The sequence below is a fragment of the Strongylocentrotus purpuratus genome, unplaced genomic scaffold, assembly GCF_000002235.5.
Source record: "Strongylocentrotus purpuratus isolate Spur 01 unplaced genomic scaffold, Spur_5.0 spur5_scaffold_11, whole genome shotgun sequence".
In the NCBI taxonomy this organism is placed as follows: Eukaryota; Metazoa; Echinodermata; class Echinoidea; order Camarodonta; family Strongylocentrotidae; genus Strongylocentrotus; species Strongylocentrotus purpuratus.
Genome location: NW_022145596.1, coordinates 23,941,155 through 23,967,303, shown reverse-complemented (window position 1 = coordinate 23,967,303; position 26,149 = coordinate 23,941,155). Strand labels below are relative to the sequence as shown.

Sequence of the window (26,149 nt, the reverse complement as noted above, 5' to 3'; positions counted from 1 at the left end):
AGCAATGTAATGTTGAGCTCAACAATATGTACTTAATAATAATAATAATAAAATATTGGATATTTATATAGCGCACATATCCACTATGCATGGTGCTCAAGGTGCTCCAACTACTACCCCGGCTCTGCTAGGCCGCCGATTTCAGCGCTCATAGCATTCAAGAAATCCCTTCCTACCGGTACCCATTTTACACCTGGGTGGAGAGTGGCAAATGTAGATAAGCAGTCCAAGTGATAAGCAATCATATCATCTCAGTCATCCGTACCTCAAAGTTATTTTGCAAATGAAACAATATATACCAACATGTTTTTTAAAATCAAATAATTGAAATATCTATTTGTAAAGAAACCTGCATTTCCTTTAAAATGACTTTCAGCTCCATGAGCATTTCAGTTGAGTTTCCTTGTCATACACAAGAACTGATGCATGCAGAGATTACTGAATTTGCTCAATGAAACAATCTAGATGCATGGTATGTATAATGCCTGTTGCCAATTTGTACCTATATTTGTATCTTTATTATCTGACAATGACTAGTATTCTTAGACAATCATTGAAATTAATCAGATTAACATTGAATTGAATCAATATCGCTGCATCAATCATTTTGTTACAAAGAGCATGATAACTTCAGTTTCAGGGTGTCGATCTCCGCTTATAACATGCTTGCTGACAAACTCAAACTGTGCTAACATACAATCCACCTAAATATTTTCTATGCACGTAAAACATTACAAGACTGGCTAAAATGAAGTTGTATTGCATGCTCAAAGTTTCCTCATGGAAAGAAGTCATATCCATCGATTTTGCTGATCCGCTTGCCGCTGGAACTTGGTGTATAACAAATATGTATCTTGCCCCCTGGTAGATGATTTATGTTTTAGTAGTGAATGGGAACTCTTGTCTACAGCAAGAGCTAGATGTTTGCAGCATCTTTATTTTCATCATCATCATCATCATAATCAGCAGAGTTATCATCATTGATATCATCAAAATCATTATTATCATAATAATTGGTGTCGCCATCATTATTGTTATCATTACTGTCATCTTCATTTTCATCAATATTTTCATCGTAATTTTCATAATCACTTTCATCATCACCATCATCCTCATCACCATCATCATCCTCATCATCATCATCATCATCACCATCATTGTCATTATCATCCTCATCCTCATTATCATTATCCTCATTATCATCCTCATCATCATCCTCATCCTCATCCTCCTCCTCATCCTCCTCATCATCACCCTCATCATCATCATTACTCTCATTCTCATCATCTACTCTCCGTCCACTTGGAGGCAGTCCAGATGTTCTGTGTCGGCCTCAAACTATTGCGGATTTCTGGGCATTCATAACTATTAGAGTGGAAATCATATCCAATTTAGTTGTGTCGTGAAACTTAGATCAGTAGCATCTGTAAAAATGAATGAACAAGCATAAAACAATTTTCGCCTCAAGTTGTAAGTCTAAGGTCTGCATAGGTTGTATTCTGACTACTTGAGAAGGTTGGCTATATTCTGATTCAGCATTTTAATTCCAACAATTGAAAATGTATTCATTGTGAGCTGTTTTTCAATCTCTTATACAGAGATGAAAGGAAAAAGTGGTAATTTCAAAAGAGTATTATTCAGGAATATTCCCTTCATTTATAAGATGCCTGACCACTTACGGTACATGTACAATTGAGAAGAGAAACATTATCCATCGTTCATTTTAGTGACTCAAAGTTAGGTTCAAGACTTTTGTTACACCAGTTTAAACAGGCAAGTTAATAATTTTCTTTTTAAACATCCAATTGTGAAACAAAGCAGGAAGCCTGGTTGTCTTGAAATGACTCAAATATGTAACCGATTGTAGTGTGCTGCCAAGAAATCTTCTAAGACATTTTTCAGGAATCTGATAGTTGTTATTTGTCTTTTTCTTTGGGTGCTACGTGACTGTTTCCTATCAGAAACATTTATTTTTGTCAAACACATCATAATTGCTAAATGGTCAATTTCTTAAGAATACTTGGTGAAAACAGATTTTATTCTTTTATTCTGTTTTGATAGACAATGTCATTGCACTTTAAAATATGACGTTCATTTTGGAAAGTGGTTAAAGATTGAATGAAAATGCCATTCAACATTATTTCAAACAGATACTTACTTTCTTTGTTTCTTTTTTCCCCACTTTTTTGTGAAACACTAAAAATACCAGATATTATGATATCTCTCTTTTATTATACAATTAGATGTTTCTTGTGGATGTTTATATAATAGTTGTTTTTTAGAAGAATGTGTTCATTTGAAAAAAAATCCAAGTACTAATAGGAATTTGAAGATACATATTCACCATTAACAATCATTTCATTAGAATAATAGGTTCAAGCATCAGATACATTTGGCAGTTGTGTGCTATAGTAAGTAGAATACTATTTACAAAACAACTTTGTTTTATTAGAGGCTAACTACAGCAAACTTTCATCATTTTATTTCAATTTCTAAAATGAACTGCTCTACATGTTTGTGTGAAACAATGATTTACCTGTACATTAGATGTCTGCTGTGAGCCAGGTTGGCGTTAAATCTTTGTACAGTCAAATGTGAGTTCTTTTATTTTGCCCTATATGCAAAGCATACATATTTATTTTTCCTGTCTGTTTCACTGTAGATAACCTTCTGTCAAAAATAATGTACATATGTAGTAATTGTATACTTCTCTCTGTGTGTGTGTATAACCAAAATGCAAATTCTAGCTGTGGAATTCAAATTCCAGAGAATAAAAATCAGTAAATTGTATTCATGTATTGCTATAGAGTAGATTTTTTTGTTGGAATCTCTCTTTTTTTCTTTTTCTGAGAGACACTAACCATGATCGAATTCACAGTGTGCATTTTTGTTTTCAATTTTCAAGAAGGAAATATTGTACCCCAGGATTCAAACTTGGAGGTATTAGATGAAGTGTATATCATACACTTCATATATTGTAAGCTATCGTTATCTATGTGGCAACTACTTAGAATTTGTCTAAATCATGGTCAAGACAATATTATTTCCTGATCAATTGAAACAACACTAAACATTAATGTAATGTACTTATGATGCAAGAATTTTGTTGTTGTAAATGTTCTTTCTGGATGTATTTGCAGACTATTTCAACTTGATGTCGAGCTATAAAGCAAATATTCTAACTTATTTGTATATATATACATGTACATACAAACAAATGCAATTTTGCATGTGAAAACGGTGTGAATGAATGAATCTTTGAGTAGCAATTTATTTAAATGAGCTGACATTGTCTTCTAATAGCGAGGGAACGTGTAATTTATTTTTGCTGTATCTTTTAGAAAAGAGTTGCAGCCTCGACACAAAGTACTATGAGATGAGCACAGTTGTAATGATCATCATACATTTTGAAAACCTTTCTAAACTGTCAGTCGATCTCACTCAGACAGGTTTTGTTTATTGAATAATCATGACTGTCATGTGGATGGTACTTTTAATTACAATTAATCATTATTTCCATGCAGCTTTTGTTTTGTTATCAGATAAGTACAAAGTGACTCATGGCTTTTCCAACGTTTCTTATATTTTAAGAATTTAAAGTGACTTTTTGAAACGATGATATATGTATACATGACATGGCAGAATCTTTCACACAGTGCTGAACAATTTTGTAAGATGTGAGATTTTTCGTGTAGAAAATGTTTTAAAAAACCCAAATCATTCTGTGTTTTGGATACCAAAAAAGTGAGGAAGAAATTTGAAAATACAATTTGTTCACATTTTTCTTTGCTATGTACAGACGGCTGCAAATTATTGTACAGTAGTCCACACATTTCCGCTAGCTTGTCGTGAAACAGTAGGGTGAAAACTGTTATAGGCTCAAACATTTTTATCGTGCAATTTTATTTATCAAAATTTGTTTGAGTTTGCGGTTAAGATGTGAGATATTAGCTTGCGTTCACTTAGTTTGTAATAACCCAAGATACAATGTAAAATTTAGTTGATGCATTAATGTATCTTTCTGTTAAAAGAGGTTAAATATGACACTCTTGATCATGTAATGGAAAATATGTCCAATTTCACTGCCAGAAATGTTAGCATGTTGATGCCATCTAAAAGAAGATGACAATGTTGTTTTGACTTATAGGGAATGAGAATTGGTGTATGTTTATGTAATATTGATGCTTTCCAGGCAGCCTATTGAGCGTAAGAACTAAATACTTAATGAGAATCTACCTTCGATCTCTCTTTCTGAAGCACCATATTATTGTTGATTGTTATGAATGATTTTGTTGTACATTTCAAAGACTGTTGAACTCTAAGTTTATTTTCTTGTTCTTTTTGTCTTCCTACCCATAGATTTTGTATTTTTTGTTCCTGTTAATGTTTATCTGTTCATGTTTGCTTCCTGACTGACATTTGTAATGGTCATGAATTGTTTGTCAACTCTAAGTAATACTTGTGTGCAACTACATTTGAAACATCAACCCGGGGCAATTTGCCAAATTTGAAAGCCTTGTGCGTCACCTATTGAAATGTGTTAACATGACAATAAGATATTATGTCGTCCGAACATGATTTCTAGTGGATGTGAATTGGGTACTGAAATTGTCCTTTAGTTGCTTTTTCAAAAATAAGTGCGATTGTATTGTACTTACATTTAACAGAAGTAGCTAAAAAGATGCCTCACACAGAACATTGAAGGCCCCGTGAAATAGGACAGCTAAATGCAAGGATAATGAATTTCCCTGGTCTATTGTCATTTTTAGTTAACTCATCTGTAATTATATTTATTAAGTGATAAAGAGGCATCTTTTGGGGTTTTCAAATTTTGAGTCCACATTATTGTGTAATGTTTTCTAGCTATTTGATTGCGTTCTTCAGAAAAGCTTATTAATGACGATTTTGTCGACACAAGAAATGTTAGGCCTATTACTTGCATTTGTTAGATGATTGACTTTGTGTCATTTTGGGGGGCCTTGTATTTTGTCATATCTCTAAAAACAAACAAAAAGAACTGATTCGTTGTCTTAGTTATTTACATTACTAAATATTCTGTGTCATAATGTATGTTTGTACACAAAAATTATGTGCGTGACTTTCAATATAACCTCTCTTTCGTCTTATTTCTGGGGGAGTTTCCCTGTTTGTGATCAACATTCCTTTGAACAAATGATGTAAAGATAATTCTAATTTTATGGCACATTGTGTTGTTTAAAAAAATGTTATGTGCATTCAAAAATGTAATGTATCTACTATGAATGAATGATCATTATTAATTGAATTCTGTATAGTCAATGTGTTTTTGGAACAAAAAAGTTGCTGCTGTTAAGTTAGCTCTCTCATATACTGGAGAGAGCAAGTAAGAAAAACAAATCTTCATTTTATTTATTAGTGCAATAAAGTGGCTGTGTCCGTCTTGTGAGAAAAAAAAACAATTATGTGTCATTTATTCATAGTCTTGAAATTTATAAAGATTACACATATCTAGGCTCTCTTAAAGGGAAAGTCTGCCCTGATATTAAGTTGGTTATTTTAATTAAAGCAGAAAAATGGGAGGAACAGGTCAGTGAAAGTTTCAGCAATTTCCTCTTAAAATAAGAAAGTTGTGAATTTTTCAATTCGCAGCCGATCAAACACAAATTGTCAATTCTTTGACGCATTTTGTAAGGTCCCCTCCCATTTGCTCTGTACTAACAGATTTTTAATTTTCCCTCAGGGAATTTGCACCCTAAATATAATTACCACCCCTGTGTGGAAAAAATCTATTCCGTCGTCTATAAGAAAGGAAATGAATTTGTATTTGATTGATGGCAATTTCAAAGATTCATAACTAAAAATAAAAATGATATTTATTATCATTTTCATTATATGTTATTATTATTATCGTAATCATCATCATCATCATCATCATCATCAGTAGTTTAAGAAGTAGTAGTTTTGGGCAATAAAGAAATACATAAATCTCTGCGATGAGAATTTTAACTTGAAGCTGTAGTGGGAGGGGTAGGGAAGAGCTTTTTGATTGATATCTTATTCCATTTTCTCTCTCTCTCTCTCTCTCTCTCTATCTCCATCTCTCTCTATCTCTCTCTCTCTCTCTCCCTATCTCTCTCTCTCTCTCTCTCTCTCCCTCTCTCTCTCCCTCTCTCCATCTGTCCCTCTCTCTCTCTCTCTCTCCCTATCTCTCTCTCTCTCCCTATCTCTCCCTCTCTCTCTCCCTCTCTATCTCTCTCCCTCTCTCTATCTCTCCCTCTCTCTCTCTCTCTCCCTCTCTATCTCTCTCCCTCTCTCCATCTGTCCCCCTCTCTCTCTCCCTTGATAGTCTACAGCTCTGCGATGAGAAGATGAAGGGAAAGGGGGAGGAAGAAAGTTGGAAGAGAGCGCGGGTTCTACCATCTCAATTCGGGCAGGAAATTGAAAATGACTGAACATCGGGTCCTTGTAATGTTGCAGGGTTTGAGGTGGGTCCTTTGCCCACATCTAGCGGGGGCTTTGGGTGATGCAGTCAACTTGGGGTTCGTTAAAAAGGGTGGAGGGGGTATAGCTGACACCTCCGGAGCTGACATCATATGCAGTTGCCATCTATATATAGCTGTTCCTATTCTATATACCGGTGAGGGTATAGGTCAGAATATGTATATATACGCGTGCCGAGTTTATATCCATTGGTCAAAATCACACCTTTTCGATGTTCTTTCTTCTTTTTTTTTTTGAGGGGGGGGGGGGATCGATCAACCCCAAAACAAATTAGTGCCCCTTGAACATATCCCCTAGGTATATGCCTCATATAAACCATTAGTCTTTAGATTTAGATTTTTAACAAACTCCCATTACCCGAAAAACGTTACTCTTTTCACGCGGTTTTTGTTTTTGTTTTTTGTTGGGGGCAGGTGAGGGGATGGGGGTCGCGCATATAGAAAGAAAGAATCTTACAATGTGACACTCAAAGAAACATACATGTAGCGAGAGAAATAGAGTGATAATACATAAATTCACTGAACTTATATACCGCAGTTACCCCTGAAGACAAGGTCATTGTCTTATAACAAGGAGAAGAAAACTAGTAGTTAGCGCACTTTTCAGTATTTTTAGTACTAAAACCGGAAGGAAATTAAACAGAAAAGAGCGAAGAGATACTCTCATTTGTCGTTTTATGTGTATACATCGAAAACGGAAAAGAATAATGGGCAAAAGAGTGAAGAAAAAAATATCATGAAAACAACAAAACTAAGTATAAACCGATAAAGATCCATCAATATATTTCTTTAGATAGACCATATTCCCCAAAATATAAGACAGTCACTTCAATTTGCATTAAGTATAAAGAAAAAAAAAGAGAGAATCAGCTTGTAACCAAGTGAGTCAACATAAACATGTAACTTTCTTATAACTTGAACTTGAAGACACGAATACACAAAATGAGATCAGTATCATACCCTTACAACTTAAAGGTAAAGACCAGTTATGACCATGCGATTGCATTGTGAAAGAAACGTTGTGGAATCGATCAGAAAAGGTTGATCATCTAGCATCTAGCATCTGCAAGGTTCTGGAATCATCAAAATGATAAGAAATTTGGCCCATTCTTCGTAAAGTTAAAAGCACTATACACAGAAAGATGTATATGGGACTACCCTATATCTCTCACAGACCATGAGAGAAACAAATTTACCAAATATATGAATTAGTAGGCGGTTTCCCGGCAAATTTTTTATCATCATGTATTAGTCAAAACATATTCTTTCACATGACTGGTAATGAGAGCTTCCATTTCATTTTTTGAAATTTGGGCGTTTCCAATACTGGTCTTTACCTTTAATAAAAGCATCAACAGACTTCAAGATTACTCATTTTTATTTTGATGCAACGAGTCGATTGAGGCACCTTTTCCCCTTTCTCTTTACATACAGTTAACACCAGAATTAGTCATATACTCCATGCCATGTAAAAACAAATATTCTTGTTTTGTTTTTTCTCGTTTTTTGTTATTTTGTAACTCAAGAATGAAAAGAGGACTAGATTGTCCTACTGATTTAAGTAAGACATACGTCCAAACCCCACTTGGATGCAAGTTATACTTCCTTACTTTATACTTCTTTATTATTTTGTTAACAGTAAAAGATTGCTTGCTTAATTAAAGAATAAATCAATGAAATAACCAGGAATATCAACATTCTGACCGCCCCTTTATAAAGGCGATCTATCTTTACGCGGTCCGTGCACTATTTTTCTAATGATTCTCCGCTTTGCCCACTCACATAGACCAACGTCAGCTTGCATTGGTATGTGTACTTAAACCAGATAATGCCCCCTTTTTGTCATTTTCAAATGCGTGTCATAAATTTCTAACCAACGCATAATCAGACTATGCATCCTGATCTATAAAGGCCATGACCCCGGCCCCCCACTCAGTGTTATTTAGGGTACGCATTATGCTCGTTCCCTCTTTTTAAAATCACCCCCTATCTGAGGTCTGCCAACATTTCCGAACCCCCCTTTCGCGGGCTTTTCGCGGGCTTTTCCTGCCTTGGAGACCCCCCCCCCCCTAAATCAGGAAAAATGCTCAATGTACCCCCCCCCCCTAAATTCGGAATAATTTCTCAGGAGTCCAAATAGATGAGAGAAAAAAGAAAAAACACCCCCTTTTGAAAGAAATCTCCGGGTTAAAAGTCAAATACACCCCTTTTTTTTTTTACAATTCTCGGGCCGGACTTTGTCGCACGAAAAGTACCCCTTTACCGGACATTTTGGCAACACGCGGTCATTTCGAAACCTGAGTGGGGGGGGGGGGCCGGGGACATGACTCAGTGGTAGAGCAGAGGTCTCGTAAACAGGAGATCCCGGGTACAAAACCCGGGGGCCGGGGGGGGGGGGGGGTCACTCCCAACATGACTAGCTATACGCACCCGCGTCCGGAAAAAAAAGTCGAAAGGGTGTCTTTTTCAGCTATGCGGCGTCGTCGACGTTTTTCAAACACTGATCGCACAAAACCCCCCCCCCCCCCAAAAAAAAAAAAGGTGTGATACACCATTAGGGTCCATTTCCGAGGTTGGTGGATACGGGTGGGTAGCACTTGAGTATGAGAGCCCCCCCCCCCCGGGTACGAAGCCAGTCGATGCACTCTATAGTGCCCTTTGGCAATGCATTAATCCTCATTATATACCAAGTCCCTCGGAGAGGTCTTAAATCCGTCGGTCATCTGGTTGGTTAAGTACAAGCATACACATGCTTTTTTAGCACTCGGGTAAAACCAACTCAATCATAAAAATCCATTCTCCCCAATAATTTGTTAGCTCTTTTTTTTTCTTCTCGCGAATGATTTTATAAGCCCAGCACACCCGCTATCCCCAAAGCAAAATAACAGAATGTTTCTCAAGATTAAGATCATGTTCCCGATGCAGGATAAACCATGATGAAAATAATACAAGTAAACCTTTTATAAATGTATTACTTTTATGATATACGGTGTTTTTTTAAAATAACCATTGGTGTATCTACGGGGGAGGGGCGTATATTGGGGCGTGGAATGGGGCCGCGGCCGGTGGCACTTACAGGTAAGTAGAAACTGCACGAGAGAGGTGCCCATGAGAGAGAGAGAGAGAGAGAGATAGGGAGAGAGAGAGAGAGAGAGAGAGACACACACACACACACACACACACACAGAAAGAGACAGACAGAGAGAGACAGAGAGAAAGAGAGAGAGAGAGAGAGAGAGAGAGAGAGAAAGGCCAAAGAAGAGAAAAATCACGAGCCCTTCAGAATTATGCGCTCCCAATATAAAGAGATTAGAACGGAGTTTTTGCTGCTATCAGGAGCGTACGCAGGATTTTTTTCAAGGGGGGTTTTAACATTTATAAATCGGGCCGAAAATTTCGCATCGACTCAGCCAGCCGCTGAATCAGCGATGTGTGCCCCTTTTCACCTCTAGTAACTGCCCCTTTTATTTTGACACGTGCCTCTTTTCCTTCAGTATAAGTGCCTATTCCCCTTCTCAATATTACCACTTTTCATCTCTGATTAGTGCCCCGTTTATTTTAACATGTGCCTCTTTTTCTTGTTAATAAGAGCCACTCCCCCTTCTTACAACAGCCTCTTTTACCTCCGATAAATGCCCATATTAAAATCTGACCGGCGCCCTTTTTCTTTCAACTAATGCACATTTTTCTTTATTATAAGTACCTTTTTTTTTCTCATTCTCATAAGTGCCCCTTTTCAGGTGCGATAAGTGTCCCTTTTCACCTCTGATAATTTCCTTTTTAGCAATGATACGTGTCCCTTTTCCTTTCTAATAAATGCTCCTTTTCCTATTATTAGTGCCCAACCCTTCTCATAATTACCCCTTTTTATCTCTTTTAAATGATACGTGTCCCTTCTCCTTTCTAATAAGGGACCTTTCCCCTTTTCTATGTCCCTTTTCACCTATTATAAATGCCCTATCAAAATCTGATTGCTGCCCCTTTTCCGTCGACAAATACCCGTTTCCCATTCTCATAAGTGCCCCTTTTTTCCATTCCTGGCGAGTGCCTCTTTTTGTAGGAGTAAGAGATGCACAGTTTTTACCTCTGATAATTACCCTTTGTAAATTGAAACGTACTCCTTTTCTTTTCTTATCCCTTTTCATACGCGACCCCTTTTCCTCTCATCATTAAACGCGCCCCTTATTTCAAGCGACTAGAGCAATTTCTCCAAAAGCAACTGGAAATCGTACTGGTTTTCAACTGATAAATCAACTGGTAATCATTTACTGGTTTTCAACTTGTAAATCAACTGAAATCAACTGGTAATCATCTACTGGGTTGGCAAAAAACTGCTCCCACCCCACCCCCGCCCCCAACGGCTGGCTCAGTCGCTGCTAAATATTTGATCAAAAATTGGACCCCCCCCCCAAAAAAAATAGTGCTCCTCCCCACACCCCCCATCCCCCACCCCCCCCCCCCCCCCCGCTTATTTACCGGCTGGACACTTTTTTTTAAAATTTTATTTATTTTTTTATTAAAAAATTAAGTTTGTTTTACCTGGCCAAGTACATTTCTTTTTAAATGGATCTTCGGTATATTGTCATCATATTGACACAAAGACATACCACATTACGTGCCTCAGTGAATGGACCCTAATGGCGTATCACATTTTTTCTGAATTGACCCTTTTTTAAGAAAACGTCGAAACCTGTGATCCTGAAAAGGTACCCTTTTGGGGATTTTGTGCGATCAGTGCTTGAAAAACACCCCTTTTTAAGGAAAACGTAGACGACGCCGAACCTGTGAATCTGAAAAGGTATAGTCTATCCTTGTTTGGTTATTGTGCGATCAACCAGTGCTTGAAAAACACTCCTCAGTTTTTAAGGAAAACGTCGACGCCACCGTATAGCTGAAAAAGACACCCTTTCGCCGCTATATTGGGAGTGACCCCCTGGGCGTCCTACTAGCTTCCCTTCCATTTCCTTTCATCAAAGCCCTATAAATTTTGCCCCAAAAAAATATATGTTGTACTTCGTTTAGGGCCTCAGGTTTTTGTAATTGTTTTAATTGTTTCCTCGTTTGGTCAAAAGAAGTATTCTCCATATTATGTTGACATGGATTCCTTAATTAAGATTCATGTTATTCTCTTAAAACGTAGGCTACATCATTTAACGAAAGCTGATAGATAGTGGTCCGGACATTCTAAATTGGTTGTGGGCCACAGGAGGACGTTGGGAATAAGAAATTGAAGCAATAAAGAGCATGACAAATAATATAGGCCTATTTGTTGCGATCGCATTCCTTCCGAAAATGCGTACATGTGGATTTGTCAATATCGAAATGGGAATTACCCATTATATTACCAGTATAGAGTTCATTTCATCATACATGTTCTTCCACCTATGCTAATTTCATGTGCCCCGTTCAGACAGATACTTTTCAGTCCGTTTATACTATATATTCAGAATTATTAAAAACGTAGGCCCTATTAATTTATTAATCAATTTAGCCTGATAAATAGTTTCTTACAAGCTCGAGCTCACAAACCAGCTTATGCAGACGCTTTGAACTTGACGATGAGAACAAAAACTCCGGACATTTAAAAGAAAACAATAGTACAGTTAGCTAGTGGTGCTATATAGTGAGAACGTTCCGCGGTCCACAGTGCACCGCGTCTAGATCTTTCTGCATCGAGGGTACGCGATCTCCTATTCATGCACGTGTTGTGTATACGTACGACTAGCTGCAGAATTTGCTTGTACAACATTGCACCACGCGCTATAAATTGTGTTGGAAACGCCTAGGCCAGGGCGTGATTTTATTTTGATCGTGACAGAATAGAAAGGATAAGGTTAAAATGGATCCGGGAGAACTCAAGTTGTTGAAAGAATTTGTAACTGTTTGTAAGGCAAATCCTGAAATTTTACACACTCCACCTCTCGAGTTTTACAAAGAATATCTGGAAAGGTAAGGATTGAATGGAGGCGTTTGTGAAGATTGACCGTATTGCCTTGGCTTTGTGCATGATCATGTGATTCAAAAATTGAGTCTTCTCATTTTTGATGTTCTTGTCTTGATGCGATTTTTCTCGTAGTTGTCTTTAACTAAATTTGCTAGCATTACAAAATAGCTTTTAGGCAGAAGATCTAGTATCAGCTTGCTGTTTATTTTTCTTAGTCTTCGCCTAGGTCTAGACTCTATTTTTGATCTTCCTTTTAAAAAAAATTAAAAATTAAAATTAAAAAATTACAAAAAATAAAAGCAAATGCTGAAATGGAAATGAACTAGACTAGCTATTGGGTCTAGTCAGGGTAGTGAAAGAAAGGCCGATGAATACACTCTCAGACGCTTTGCAGTTGATGTTTGGTTATTTTATTTTGAAGGCAACAAAACAGCCCCTGTAGAAACACAAGTGTAAAAACAAATGTAAATTAAAAACATCATAATATTCAAAAACCAATTACATAATTATATACTTCATGATCTGTATCAGCAACAAAGAAGGTGTTCAGTAAATAAGTTCATTATAGACCAGCTTCAAACATTGTATCAACTAAATAATCATCACTATTATTTTCATGACTTCAATGAACAGGTTAATTAAATAATATATCATGTCTAATATAACGGCTGAAGGACAGTTAACTTTTCATTTCACAATATAATGCCTTACATCACTAACTTAAGCAAAACCTAAATTACAGTTGAAGTGTAAAAAGTAACAACAGATTCATTCAATACATAATGCAAACAATATCTTTTTTAATAAAAATTAAAAAACAATAAGACTCACCGCCCACACTATTTAAAAAAAGCTTGACTTCAACGTACGCCCCTACAATACAGTCTTTGTGGTCTTATGAGGGATAAAACGTAATATATTACAATTAACATACAGCAAAATTCAAAGGTATGAATACATACAATTCAGTTATAATAGACCATTAATCTGTATAAAATCGTAAAGCATCGTACCACCAATAAAATTAACAAGTGAGAGTTTAGGATTTCACTTCGTGTACTAGGCCTGAGTCATGTCGGGATTTTCATAAACCGGGTCCCGACGGCCTCGTACCGATCGGGACCCGGTGTCCCGAAATCAGCTCGCAGGATTTGTCACCTTGCCTCTATAAAAAGCGCATATCATCAGTATGTCCCTTAAAAGTGACCTTTTTTATCAATCAAATAAATCAACACATGCATACCTCGGCTCAGATCGGTATATTCTTCCATTTGACATTATTTTCATCCATGATTGGCGATGTTTAGTGCCATTTTCTTGCCTCTTAAAGTAAAAAAACTGGGGCAGAAATAGAACGACAACATTCGAGCTGCCATTTTGATTTATGCAGGTTGAATAAATCTGGTCAAAAAATATGAATGTTGGAATAATAAAACGGCTTTCTAAAAATTTCTTCTGTACAATATACCGATCATATAATATTTTAAAGACAAAATAAATATTTATCTCTTATTTTAAACATCGCATGCTTTTTCTTAGAAGCTGAAAATTACTTGATAATCAAGAGTTTCAATACGGATAGCTGTTGCAAGGCAAGTTCAGAATAGTCTCGGAAAAATGGGCAGTGCTCCTCGTAATTAGCTGTAATGCATGCCAGAACGAACCCAAACAAAGACGTGATCGTAACGAGAAAAAAAAATCATTAAAAACTACGAGAGCACAATTGGAAAGACAACTACTGCTCAAAATTACCATAATCAGATAGATAACTTGGACAAAGAATTCAATAATCGCCCAAGAAATGCCACAGAAATTGTGATAATCGAGGAGTAACTGGTTACATTTTTATCGCAAGGGGCCTGCTGCAAATACTTGAATCCTTTGTTATACTGCTTTTTACCGTAGAGGGCGGTATTTGCCTCGTATGGCCTCGTGTTCAATTTAAACACGTGTAATTCGGATATTGCAGCAGGCCCTTCTAATGATGGTACCTTTAGTAACTCCTCAAATATCACTATTTATGTGGCTTTTCTTCGACAACTATTGTTTTCTTCCTCCAAGTTATGTATCTGCTTACGATAATTTTGAGTAGTTGTCTTTCCAATTGTGCTCTCGTAGTTTTTAATGATTTTTTTCTCGTACGATCACGTCTTTGTTTGGGTTCGTTCTGGCACGCATTACAGCTAACGAGGAGCACTGTGCATTTTTCCGAGACTAGTCTGAACTTGCCTTGCAACAGCTATCCGTATCAAAACTTCTTGTGATTACCAAGTAATTTTCAGCTTTTAAAAGAAGCATGCGGTGTTCAAAATCAAAGAAAAAATATCTATTTTGTCTTTAAAAAATTATTTGATCGGTATGTTGTAAAGAAGTACTTTTTAGAAGGCCGTTTTATTATTCAAACATTAATGTTTCTTTCAACCTGACTTATTAATCCTGCCGAGAGGCCCTGCCAGTACAGTAGCTAGCCAGCACCTAAGCAGCTGGCAACAACAACCCCATAGGGCAAACTGCCTTGCAACCCATATTTATATCAGCAGTTCGGATTGATTCAGGATGAGCTAGAATATGATTGGTAACAATTGAATACTTAAGTTTTTAAGGTGGATTGATTTTAGTGGTGTGCAAAACTGCAATTTCTTACATATTTCGTTATTTTTTTCGGAGCATCGGTTCTCAAAAAACGAAACCGGGACCCGACGGCACCGGTCGGGTCCCGGTGTGATCGACCGTACCGACTCGAGCCTATCGTGTACATGTACATACGCCACTCAAATACTATATAAAAAAGGATCGCATTGCAAAAACCCATGACACACTCAAATTCTGCCAATATCCATAGGAACATCAATAATTGTTCAACAAGCATATAAGTAGGATACATGTACACATATTACAATAAATAAATGTAACATTTATAAGGATAAGCGAATGATTAACTCACATGTAACTCAATTGCCCACTATGCACGTGCACCACTTGTGACTTCTCTGCAGTAATGTCTTCTCCAGTCATGTGAAAGCTGTCACCTCCTGCAACCGAACCCAAGCCCAGGTCTATTATCTACATGTATTTGATTTCACTGTGAGCAATTAGACTCTAGTCTATTTTCTGATTGAGCAACACTGAGCTTGAGTAGTCTAGTCTAACACTGTCTAATTCGAAAAAACCCTGCAGAAACAGTACATTTCCAACGAGAAGTGAGGGTGAAACTATCCCAACTGAAGCGGCATATGCCAAATGCAAGTCTCATTATAAATGAAAGAGAGCTGGCTTTTGGTGTGATTGTAAACTCATGAAAATCATCTGAAATGTCTGGACACCCAACCACAATGGCCATGGTGCAGTAAGAATCTCATGATGCAAACAAATTGCTGATATTTAGGAGGGGGGGGGGGGAGCAAGGGGAACCCTTTTCCCCCATTATCTTTTTTAATGGTAAAATGACCGAGCAGCATTCCTTGATTGCAACAATAATAAGCCTTGTAAATATTGATTGTTTTTTTTCCCTCTGCGTTAAAGTCTTGATGCCAAGATCCCAGGGCCTAAGGAAACACCAAGCACATCATCAGGAGCAGCCTCATCAGAGCCTTCTGCGCAGGCTCCTCCAGCACCAGAACCAGAACCAGAACCAGAACCAGAAGAACCTATGGATCCAGAGAGTGAAGAGAGTGATCTGGGTAGGTCAAGGCTTTTGTTTCATTTGCCACTATCCACCCAGGTGTGGTGGAAGGGTACCCGTCAGAAAAAAATTCCTCAAATCCTTGAGTGCCTTATAATGGTGGCTCAGCTAAAACTTGGGGTAATAATGTGATCCTGTAATTTGTTTTAAAGCCTATCTGCACTAGTTTGGCCAGGAGGCATTAGACCTCCCTGCAAGGTCACTGGCAGGTGGTTATCTCATCAAATCAGCTCTCAATTAACATTAGAAAAAGGGCGTCTGGGGGGATCATCGGGTACCTTGTTGGCTGTATTTATAGAGGGCGCAAGTATGAATGCATCTATTACTGTTGTTGTTGGTAGTGCTATTGTCCAGTGATGATTTCAAAGATTGCATTATGACAAACAGCTGCCATTTGTTAATATCTACATGTAAATGGTTTATTCATGTATAAATTTATTTCAAACTGCATGAAAACAAAACATTGTATACACCAGTTTACAGTTGTGTGCGCCATTTTAAACAAAGCCAATGACCTAGAGGTCATGTATTTATGCGTAAATTAAGATTGCGCCCATGCAAATTTTGATGATATCACTGCCTACGCGCCCATCATCATTTGCATGGGCGCAATCTTAATTTACACATAAATACCAGAGGTCAGAGGTTATTGGCCCCGTTCCGGGGCCAATGACCCGAGGTCAAATGACTGCGCATGCGCACTGATACAACTGTAAACTGGTGTATTGATAAATTTGAGCCAAAACTAATTCTTATGAAAAAAAACTAACAATTTGCATTGATTATTATTTTTGTCTCTCTCGCTTTCCTCCAGAAATTTAAGACAGGTAAAACTAAAGTAAGAAGCCTGCAATTTGCAGCCTCCTCCTTCTTTTGGAAGAAACATGTAGAATACCATGGCATTGTAGTAAAATGATGTACTCATTCGCATCCTCAACCACCCCCCCCCCCTCCTCCTTTTCCAAATTGCTCTGCAGCTTCTGTGTCTCTGATGGGCTGTATACTTTTACATGTTTTGTTTGACTATCAAATGGGTTGAGAAAGAGAGAAGATATATTCATAGAGACCTCCCCCCCCAAAAAAAACAAAAAAATATAATAAAAAAATTACATTACCACAAATGGCCAGGGATTGGTTAGCTTGGAGCCGGTCTAACAAGAGAGCACTAACTATGCTAGTATCACTTGTGAATTCACAGAGCTTGACAATGAGGGCGTGATTGAGCCAGACACAGACGAGCCTCAACCCATGGGAGACACAAGCAAGGAGGTCACAGATGAGATGCAGGACGAAGCCAACAGCAAGCGATCGGAAGCCATGGCGGCCGTGTCAGAGGGTAACATCGAGGAAGCCATCAAGATCTTCACAGAAGCCATTGAGATCAACCCACATTCTGCCCTGCTTCATGCAAAGAGAGCCAGGTGAGAAGATTGCAGTTTGCCTGGGTAGCGTAGCCGTCACTCCATCCGGCGTCGTCGGCGTCATCAACAATTATGCTGTATACGCATTAGAGTGGCGAAAGTGTGGAACGTCATCAAAAATCTATTTTTTTGAATTTCTCAATCTTTTCTGCATTTTCTGGAAGAGCATCAAAAATAATGTCCAAATGTCGAAAACCAATTGAAAAGGTTAAGTATTGGCTGAGATATGACCATCTGAATAAGTAGATCTCAGCCAATACTTAACATACTTAATTGGTTTTGACATTTGGACATTATTTTTGATGCTCTTTCGGAAAATGAAGAAAATATTGAGAAATTCCAAAAATAGATTTTTATGATGTCACAGCTTCGGTACTCTATAACTTTCTGTATCTTTGATGTAGGATCACCAGATTCATACCACAGATACAAATCGTGATATCCAAAGAAATACTTGAGATAAGATCATCAAACTTGGTAACATCATGTATCACCATAGGAAGACGATCTGATTAGGTTTTGGAGTATGTAGGCCAAAGGTCAAAGATCATAGTCGTTAGTTGACCTGTAATAATAGGCTTTTTGTTTTCATTGTGATATTTCAAAAATAGTTCCATCCATTTTCTTATAAAAACTTAGGGTCGAGGCATTAGGAGACGCAGTCCCATTTGTCTTGTTATTATTTTCATTTGGGGATAGAGAAGGTCTTCTCTAGCAGATGTAGTAGCATCGTAAGGGTTTTGGAACAGCTGTATGGATCATAATTCTGATACTGGCAATGACATAGACTTTTCCTTGCTGATTCAATACTTCCTTTTATAAAGCACTTCTTGGTTAAGCTCCCTTTTATATCAAAGAACTTTCGAATTTCAAACTTAATCAACACAATCGCAACTTGCGCAGTTCCCGAGATACTTTGTTGCTGCAGATCCCATCTATCAAAAGAAAAATAACGCTAGGTGATCGAGCATTTGCTTGTGCAGCCCCAAAACTCTGAAATAACTTACCATTTGAAGTCAGGAAATCACCATCTGTAGATTCCTTTAAATCAAAACTGAAAGCACATCTTTTCAATTAGCTGTAAATCTTAGGATATCAGGAGCTCTTGTAGCGCAGTAGAATATATACTTAATGTTGGATAGTTTTTGCACTCTATTAATGTATTATTAATATTATTATTTTTATTCTGCCCACAGCTGCTTTGTTCGTCTCAACAAGCCCAACGCTGCGATCCGTGACTGCGACAAGGGAATCGACCTCAACCCGGACTCCGCCCAGGTCTACAAGTGGAGGGGTAAAGCCCACAGACTGCTGGGACACTGGGAAGAGGCCTTCCGGGATCTGCAGATGGCCTGCAAGCTGGACTACGATGAATCGGCCTACGAGATGCTCAAGGAGGTAGAGCCCAGGGTGAGTGAGCATTGAGACTCGAGAGAAATGGTTCTTAAAGACGCATAGTAGTCGGCTCTCATGGGGAATTAGACACCGTTCAGGTGTTTACCCTATAACAGGCATTGTAAATCACCAGGATCAGCCTTCAGTTTTATGACCAAAATTTCCTCATCCATTCCTCCACAAGGTAAAGTCATTATCTCACTTTTCCCTCAACCAAAGACTCTCCGAGAGACGAAAGGGTATTTCTTGATGGACCTACAGGTTCGCTGTGTACAGACTTGTAAACACATTAATTGTATTTCCACCAAGTCTGGTGTCAGCGAATTATGGCCTTCTGCACATGGAAACTGACGACCCACTCCCTTTAACCACTGTGTACTTCTTTTCATTGCCTTATTCCTCAAAGGTTATTCCCACAAAATAGATGATTCTCAAGATGGACATCCCACAAGACTGTTGATGTCAATATCATGGGCCATCTGTCAATGTTTTAAGGGTTCCTGAGACCGACCTACGAGACCTTAATGCACATGTAAAATATCAGTCTCTTTAGCCTTCTGTTAAACTCTTAAGAGGATTCACAGGAGTGACAAAACCAAAAGCCAGAGAGACTAAAATTTGCCTTCTTGTCACTCCCAGAGGGTTACCTAGATCAACAGCACACAAGTCTAATGATCCACTAGACATTGTCCAGTTTTCCTAATGAATTCTGTTGTTTTTTCTGCCATTTTCAATTGTCATTAGAAATAATCCTACATAAATACATTTACAGTCAAACCTGTCTATAGCAACCACCCAAGGGAAACACAAAAAGTGGTCTTAGTAGACAGGTTCCTTTAGTAATGTTTCAATGAGAAACCATTTTCAAGGGAAACAAAAAATGTGGTCTTTGTAGACAGGTGGTCACTATAGCAGATTGGTCTTTGAAGACAGGTTCCTTTAGTATATGTTTCAAAGAGAAACCATTTTCAAGGGAAACAAAAGAGGTGGTCTTTGAAGACAGGTGATCACTAAAGCAGGTTTGACTGTAGTTAGAAAGGCATTAAATATTTGAGCAACCTATAATTTTTTTTGAATTTCTCTTAGATTGGTGTTTGCTTGCAGATTCCTCTAAAGTTCTTATGATGATTATATTCTCATTTTAGGCCAAGAAGATCGTAGAGCACAAGAGGAAGTATGAGAGGAAACATCAGGAACGAGAATTAAATGAGAAGAAGGAGAGGATCAGGAAGGCTAAACTAGCAGCAGAGAAAGCACGCAAGGTAGGATAAATACATCATACACTATGAATATGACTGACAAAGAAAGCGGACAAAATATACAGTTCCTCAGGTAGACAAAGGAACATCCCTTCACTGCTAGAATGTGTAGAACAGGTGCCACATGTATATTCACCTGTTCTACACATTTTTACATAATAGCAGTAAAGGGATGTTCCTTTGTCTACCTGAGGAACTGTATATTTTGTCCGCTTTCTTTGTCAGTGATGTTCATAGTGAGTGATAGCTCTCCTTATTGATTTCCATTGGTAATAATGTGAAGGTTATTTGGGCTATTCAAATGTTTGTAAAAGCTAATAAATATACTTTCAATATTAGTGTCCCTCTCAAATGCTTGTAAAAATGTCAAACTTGTACTACAGGGCAAGCTTATCTGACAAATTCCTTAGTCACAAAAAATATGAAAATAACTGATCTTTGCCTTTTATATTAAAGGTAAAGACCAGTTATGGTCATGCGATTGCATTGTGAAAGAATGGTTGTGGAATCGATCAGAAAAGGTTGATCATCTAGCATCTAGCATCTGCAAGGTTCTGGAATCATCATAATGATAAGAAATTTGGCCCATTCTTCGTAAAGTTACAAGCACTACAGAAAGATGTATATGGGACTACCCTATATCTCTCACAGACCATGAGAGAAACAAATTTACCAAATATATGAATTAGTAGGCGGTTTCCCGGCAAATTTTGTATCATCATGTATTAGTCAAAACATATTCTTTCACATGATTGGTAATGAGAGCTTCCATTTCATTTTTTGAAATTGGGGCATTTCCAATACTGGTCTTTACCTTTAAAGACTTTAGGGGGATGGGGGTTGTATTACTGATGTACTCAACTATAAGAAAATAGAAGGGCATATTTAATTTTAACATGAGTGCATGGGAATCAAACTCTTTGATAAAGATTGACTAGACATGGGTGCACCTCTGGGGAGTGTTTCACAAAGATTCTAAGTCGAACTTAACTCTAAGCTGGACTTAAAAATCAAGTAATTTAGACTTTTTATGAATTCCACATCAGAACATGAAATCTCCTTGATAATAGAAAATATGAATGATTTGAATCAACATTTTATGCCTTTTAAATTAACTTTTGCAAAATACTTTCATAGATGCTAATGGCTTTCCATAAGTCCAAATTAGAGATAAGTTCAACTTAAGATCTTTGTGAAACACCCCCCTGGACACCTTGTACCTAATTCTTCACAATATTTTTTGTGATGTTTTCTTTGGTCATTCCAGGAAGAAGAAGAGAGAAGGAAGCGTGAGGCAGAAGAAGGATTCCCTGGCGGATTCCCTGGCGGGTTCCCTGGAGGATTCCCAGGAGGCATGCCAGGCGGCTTCCCTGGGGGATTCCCCGGTGGAATGGGCGGCGGTGGCATGCCTGGGGGATTCCCCGGAGGTATGCCCGGAGGTATGGGCGGCGGCATGCCTGGTGGTATGCCAGGGGGAATGGGCGGCGGCATGCCTGGTGGTATGGGCGGTATGCCTGGTGGTATGCCTGGCGGCATGGGTGGCATGCCTGGTGGCATGGGGGGTATGCCAGGCGGCATGCCCGGTGGAATGCCTGACATCAGCGGCATCATGTCTGATCCAGAGATCCTTTCGGCTTTCCAGGTGAGTCTATTGTCAACTGCTCAAATTTCTTTTATTACACATTTTTTTTTTCTTTTTTCATGTGCTGCATTCTAGGATGCATGGTTTGGCACAACAACATTTAAAGTCGTCATCCTCAAAAATATATCTCATTCATGAGCAAATGTCAACAAATTCTAAATCCTTGTTTTTGATTAAATTATTGAATTTTAAAATAGTTTTGATAATATTTGAGATAGATAATATGACTTTTTGATAGTGTAGCAGTGATAGAAATATATCAGTGTTGCTATTCCCTCTTCTAAAATCCATTCTTTATAAATGAAAACTTGATGGATCAGGAAGATATCTTCTGACTGGTTCAAGTAGAACACTAGAATAACAGGACAATAATGGAATACAAGAAAAGAAAAATCATCAACGAAACCAAATAAGATGCTTATCTGATTGCAGGCAAACAATATTTTCAAATGAGTCATTTTCTGTTGCTTCAAAATGTTAACTTTAAAGCTTATCAGTACTAGTTTACAGGAGGGATTAGACTGCCCTGCAAGGTCACTGGACAGTTGGTTATCTCATCAACTCAGCTCTCAGTTAACCTAAGAAAAAGAGGATCATGGGGGACCAATGGTCACCGATTAGGCATTGTTTAACATAGAGAGGGCGCAAGTAGCTACAAGTAGTGCAGTGGGGTTTTAAGGCAGCCATAAGATGTGGTGAATGAAGAACATTGATTGGTCATATTTTGCTGACACCAAATTTAGTACAATCACCAATTAATGTGTGTAAAGGTCTCCCAGGCAGCAAAGTTGTGATCCACCAGAAAATAATGCTGGCTTGCCTTCAAATCTTGGGGGTGATGGAAATTTACGATGTTGAGATTTCCTTGTGGGGGTCGGGATTGGTTGAGGGAACAGGGCCTTACATGACACCTCTTGGTGATAACAATGAAATGTACTCTGGGTGATTGAAAACGCCTGTTATTTGGTAAACACCCAAATGGTGTTCAAAGTATAAGAACCCATGACTATGGGTCTTTATAGTGGAAATTAAACAATAAATGTTGTAACCTGGGGGGTGTTTCACTAAGATCCTAAGTTGGACTTAACAATTATGGAAAGCCATTGTCATCCTCAAAAACATTTTGTAAAAGTTATTTTAAAAGGCATAAAATGTTGATTCAAATCATTCATATTTCTATTGTGGGAGATTTCATGTTCTTGATGTGGAATTTATGAAAAGTCTAAAATACTTGGAATTTTTGCTTTTGAATATATTTCATTATAAGGCTACAAATGGCTCTCCATGATATTTAAGTCCAACTTATAGTTAAGTTCGACTTCAAATCTTTGTGAAACACCCCCCTGACCTTGTAAATTTTGTCCATCCCTGACCGACACAGGATCCTCAAGTGCAAGAAGCCTTTGCTGACATCAGCTCCAACCCCGCCAACATCGCCAAGTACCAGAACAACAAGAAGATCACTGACCTCATCGCCAAGATGCAGTCCAAGGTTCCCAGAGGAGCGGGCGGGGCTGGAGGACCACCCGGAGGACCTCCATCACCACCCCCACCAGCCTCTGGAGGAGGGGCTCCACCTCAGGGAGAACCCTCGGCTCCTGGAGCAAGCACTCAAGACATTGATTGAGCCGTTGCTACAATGTACGTTCCTACTGTCACATTGATTCCAAATGCATCTAAGATGACGTTACGTATCCACTTCATGCATGTAGATATTAAGTCTCTGTTCTCTGGATGAAGACTATGTTTTAAGAGGTACCAATCCATAAGGCCTTTAAAAAAAAGATGTTGCATTGCCCTTTGCGACCGACCCCCAATTTTTTTTGTTTACTGTTTTTTAGAGAAAAAAAATATCAAAGCATTCAAAACCTGGAAATATCTGCCCAAAGAGGGAGAAAAAAAAAAGGGAAAAAAAGAAAAGATTTCTGATCGACCAACCCATGATTTGGCACCTTAAGGGCAATACAACATCTTTTTTTAATGCCTAAAATAACATTCAAATAATATGACATAATCTAAAGAGCTAAAGCCAGGGAAGCGATCTGTTTTTCATAGGCGATGCAAAAGTTATTTAGAAATGAGTCGTATCATTATGTATGGTAATCAACTTTATACACTAAGAGTTTAATATGCCGCAAAGGGATCTGTGAAGAGAAAAAGTAAACTCACTTTTTCTTATATTAAATGGAAATGAATCTACAAGGAAAAGTGTGTCAAAAGCTGACCATTTAAAAAATCTATCTTCTACATGGCTCATAAAAAAGGATCGCGAATTAGTTTTAGGTTCATCGGAAAGACTCCAATCCTTCTGTTTAGTTTTCCTACCAATAATTGAAAATTTTATTACTCGGGTCTCAGGTGTACATGTAAGTTGATCATTTACTTAGAGGTATCAAATTACACTGGATGTCCAAAAATATATATATATTTTTAATGTTTATATAAACCCATCTCACACACACCCACAGAGCACTTAAATCCTTTAAAAGGTCAATAAAATATGTGTGCTTTGGCAATTGTAAATAGCTCTTATCTTGGCACCAAGCATTTAGCACAATTTACACAATGTGAAACCACGAATAGTCAACAACATTTCATATGGCTCCTTTTAGTGGCTATAGAAACTATTACTATCTAATGTAGATTAGGGATTTCGTATTTCTAGCTGAAGTTATAATTTTGTATCGCTGTCTTGTACAATATCATAGGGTAATAATGATAACATCAAATGTATTGCATGTGCTGGTATGTTTTGTTTGAAACAGTAGCAAATGATATGTCCCTGAATTATGAATTTTATATACCCCTTTGTGAGTTATTCTTGGATGTTCGCTGCTATCATTTATCCATTTTATGTATCGTCTCTCTAACTAAATTCCTTTATTGTCAGCTTTCATCAAATTAAGGCTGCCAATAGTGGAGGGCTCGATCCTGTATTGCATGTTCATGATGTTTACTAATTCTTACATAAACAAATTAAAGAATGGTCTTATTTGTTTAGCCTCATGAGCTATAGAAGGAATATTCATATTCTTTCGTGGTATTGCATGTACTCTGTACTGTGCGTAGCAATTTGAAATGGTTTTTCTTTTATGTGTAAATTGGTCACTGCTTCTAAGTGAAGTTAATACCTGTTGATATTCAAATTATACACCAGTATGTAATTATTGTTTTTCCTGTAAACGATTCGATCTCTGTTTGTCATTGAATTTCGTGGTGGAGGCATGAGAAACATGGCCTCTTCACTTCATAATTTGATTTTGTTATCAATTTAAAATTGTATATCATGAAAGTAATTTTCTATATTTTTTTTCTATTGATGTCAACATTATGGGTCATCTAAAATTGATTTTGAACTCATTAATAGTTTCAAAATGTATCCTGATGGACAGGAGCCGAGTTAAGTAATTCATTTGATTTAAAAAAAACTTATGTCCTTCTAATTTTGTAGTAATGTTCATTCCAAATGTTCTCTTTACATTATCAATATGCGTCTCTAAAAAAAAAAAAATGATAACAATTTTGACTTCTGTACTTTTTGTCTAAAAATTCAAAAAAAAATCAATACTTTTCCTATAAGGTGTACCCTATTGATTCATTTATGAATACTTCAAAGAAAATTTCGAGGCAAATAAATATAAAATGATTTCTTTGTGAAACTTATTGTTCTCTGTGTTATGTCAGATTCTTTTTTTTGTCTTGCAAATTTTATTCTCACGATTACATTAATATCTTCCATCATATTAGATCATGAAGCCAGTCAGATTTTATTTCATAGCCTTTTCCCTGTTCATACAGTTATTGAAATCAAGATTATATGATTATTCAGCTTTAACAAAGTTTAAATTAAATTTAAATGTAGTACTTTTCGTTTCTCATTGATGGACGGAACATCATTTATTAAGGTCCCCTCCACTTCTCGTTTACTCTCTTTCCTCCCCCTCCATCTTTCCTCCCCCCCTCTCCTTTTCCCTCCCCTCCCTCTCTCTTTCCTCTCCCCCTCTCTCTCTCCCTCTCTCCCTCCTCTCTTTCTCATTCTCGAAACTTCAGAAATTCATTCAAATGCAATCGGAATCATATCAAACAAGTTCCTTCATTGCCAGAATAAGCTAATTTCCCATTAACAACCCAACCCATGACCAAGAATATTTGGACTGAACACCATTCATCTACTAAAGGCCCCCACCCCTTCTTTCTCTCTCACTTTCTCTCCCATCCCCCCTCCTCTCTCTTCCTCATTCTTAAAACTTGAGAAACAAGAATCTTATTCAAGAATTCTTATTGCCGACAAGAATAAGCTAATTTAAACGAAATGCTTCTCCTCTCC

The 26,149-nt window shown here is 37.5% G+C and overlaps 1 protein-coding gene across 1 annotated transcript; it reads left to right on the top strand.

Annotated features, from left to right (window-relative positions):
* Window positions 1-12,101: 12,101 nt before the first annotated feature.
* LOC578234 (hsc70-interacting protein) lies at window positions 12,102-25,485 on the top strand. The gene is made up of 7 exons (XM_030980930.1): window positions 12,102-12,428; window positions 15,946-16,103; window positions 17,304-17,526; window positions 18,723-18,936; window positions 20,067-20,183; window positions 21,448-21,822; window positions 23,204-25,485. The coding sequence occupies exons 1-7, from the start codon at window positions 12,319-12,321 to the stop codon at window positions 23,447-23,449; spliced, it is 1,443 nt and encodes a 480-aa protein (XP_030836790.1). The 5' UTR covers window positions 12,102-12,318; the 3' UTR covers window positions 23,450-25,485.
* Window positions 25,486-26,149: the final 664 nt, after the last annotated feature.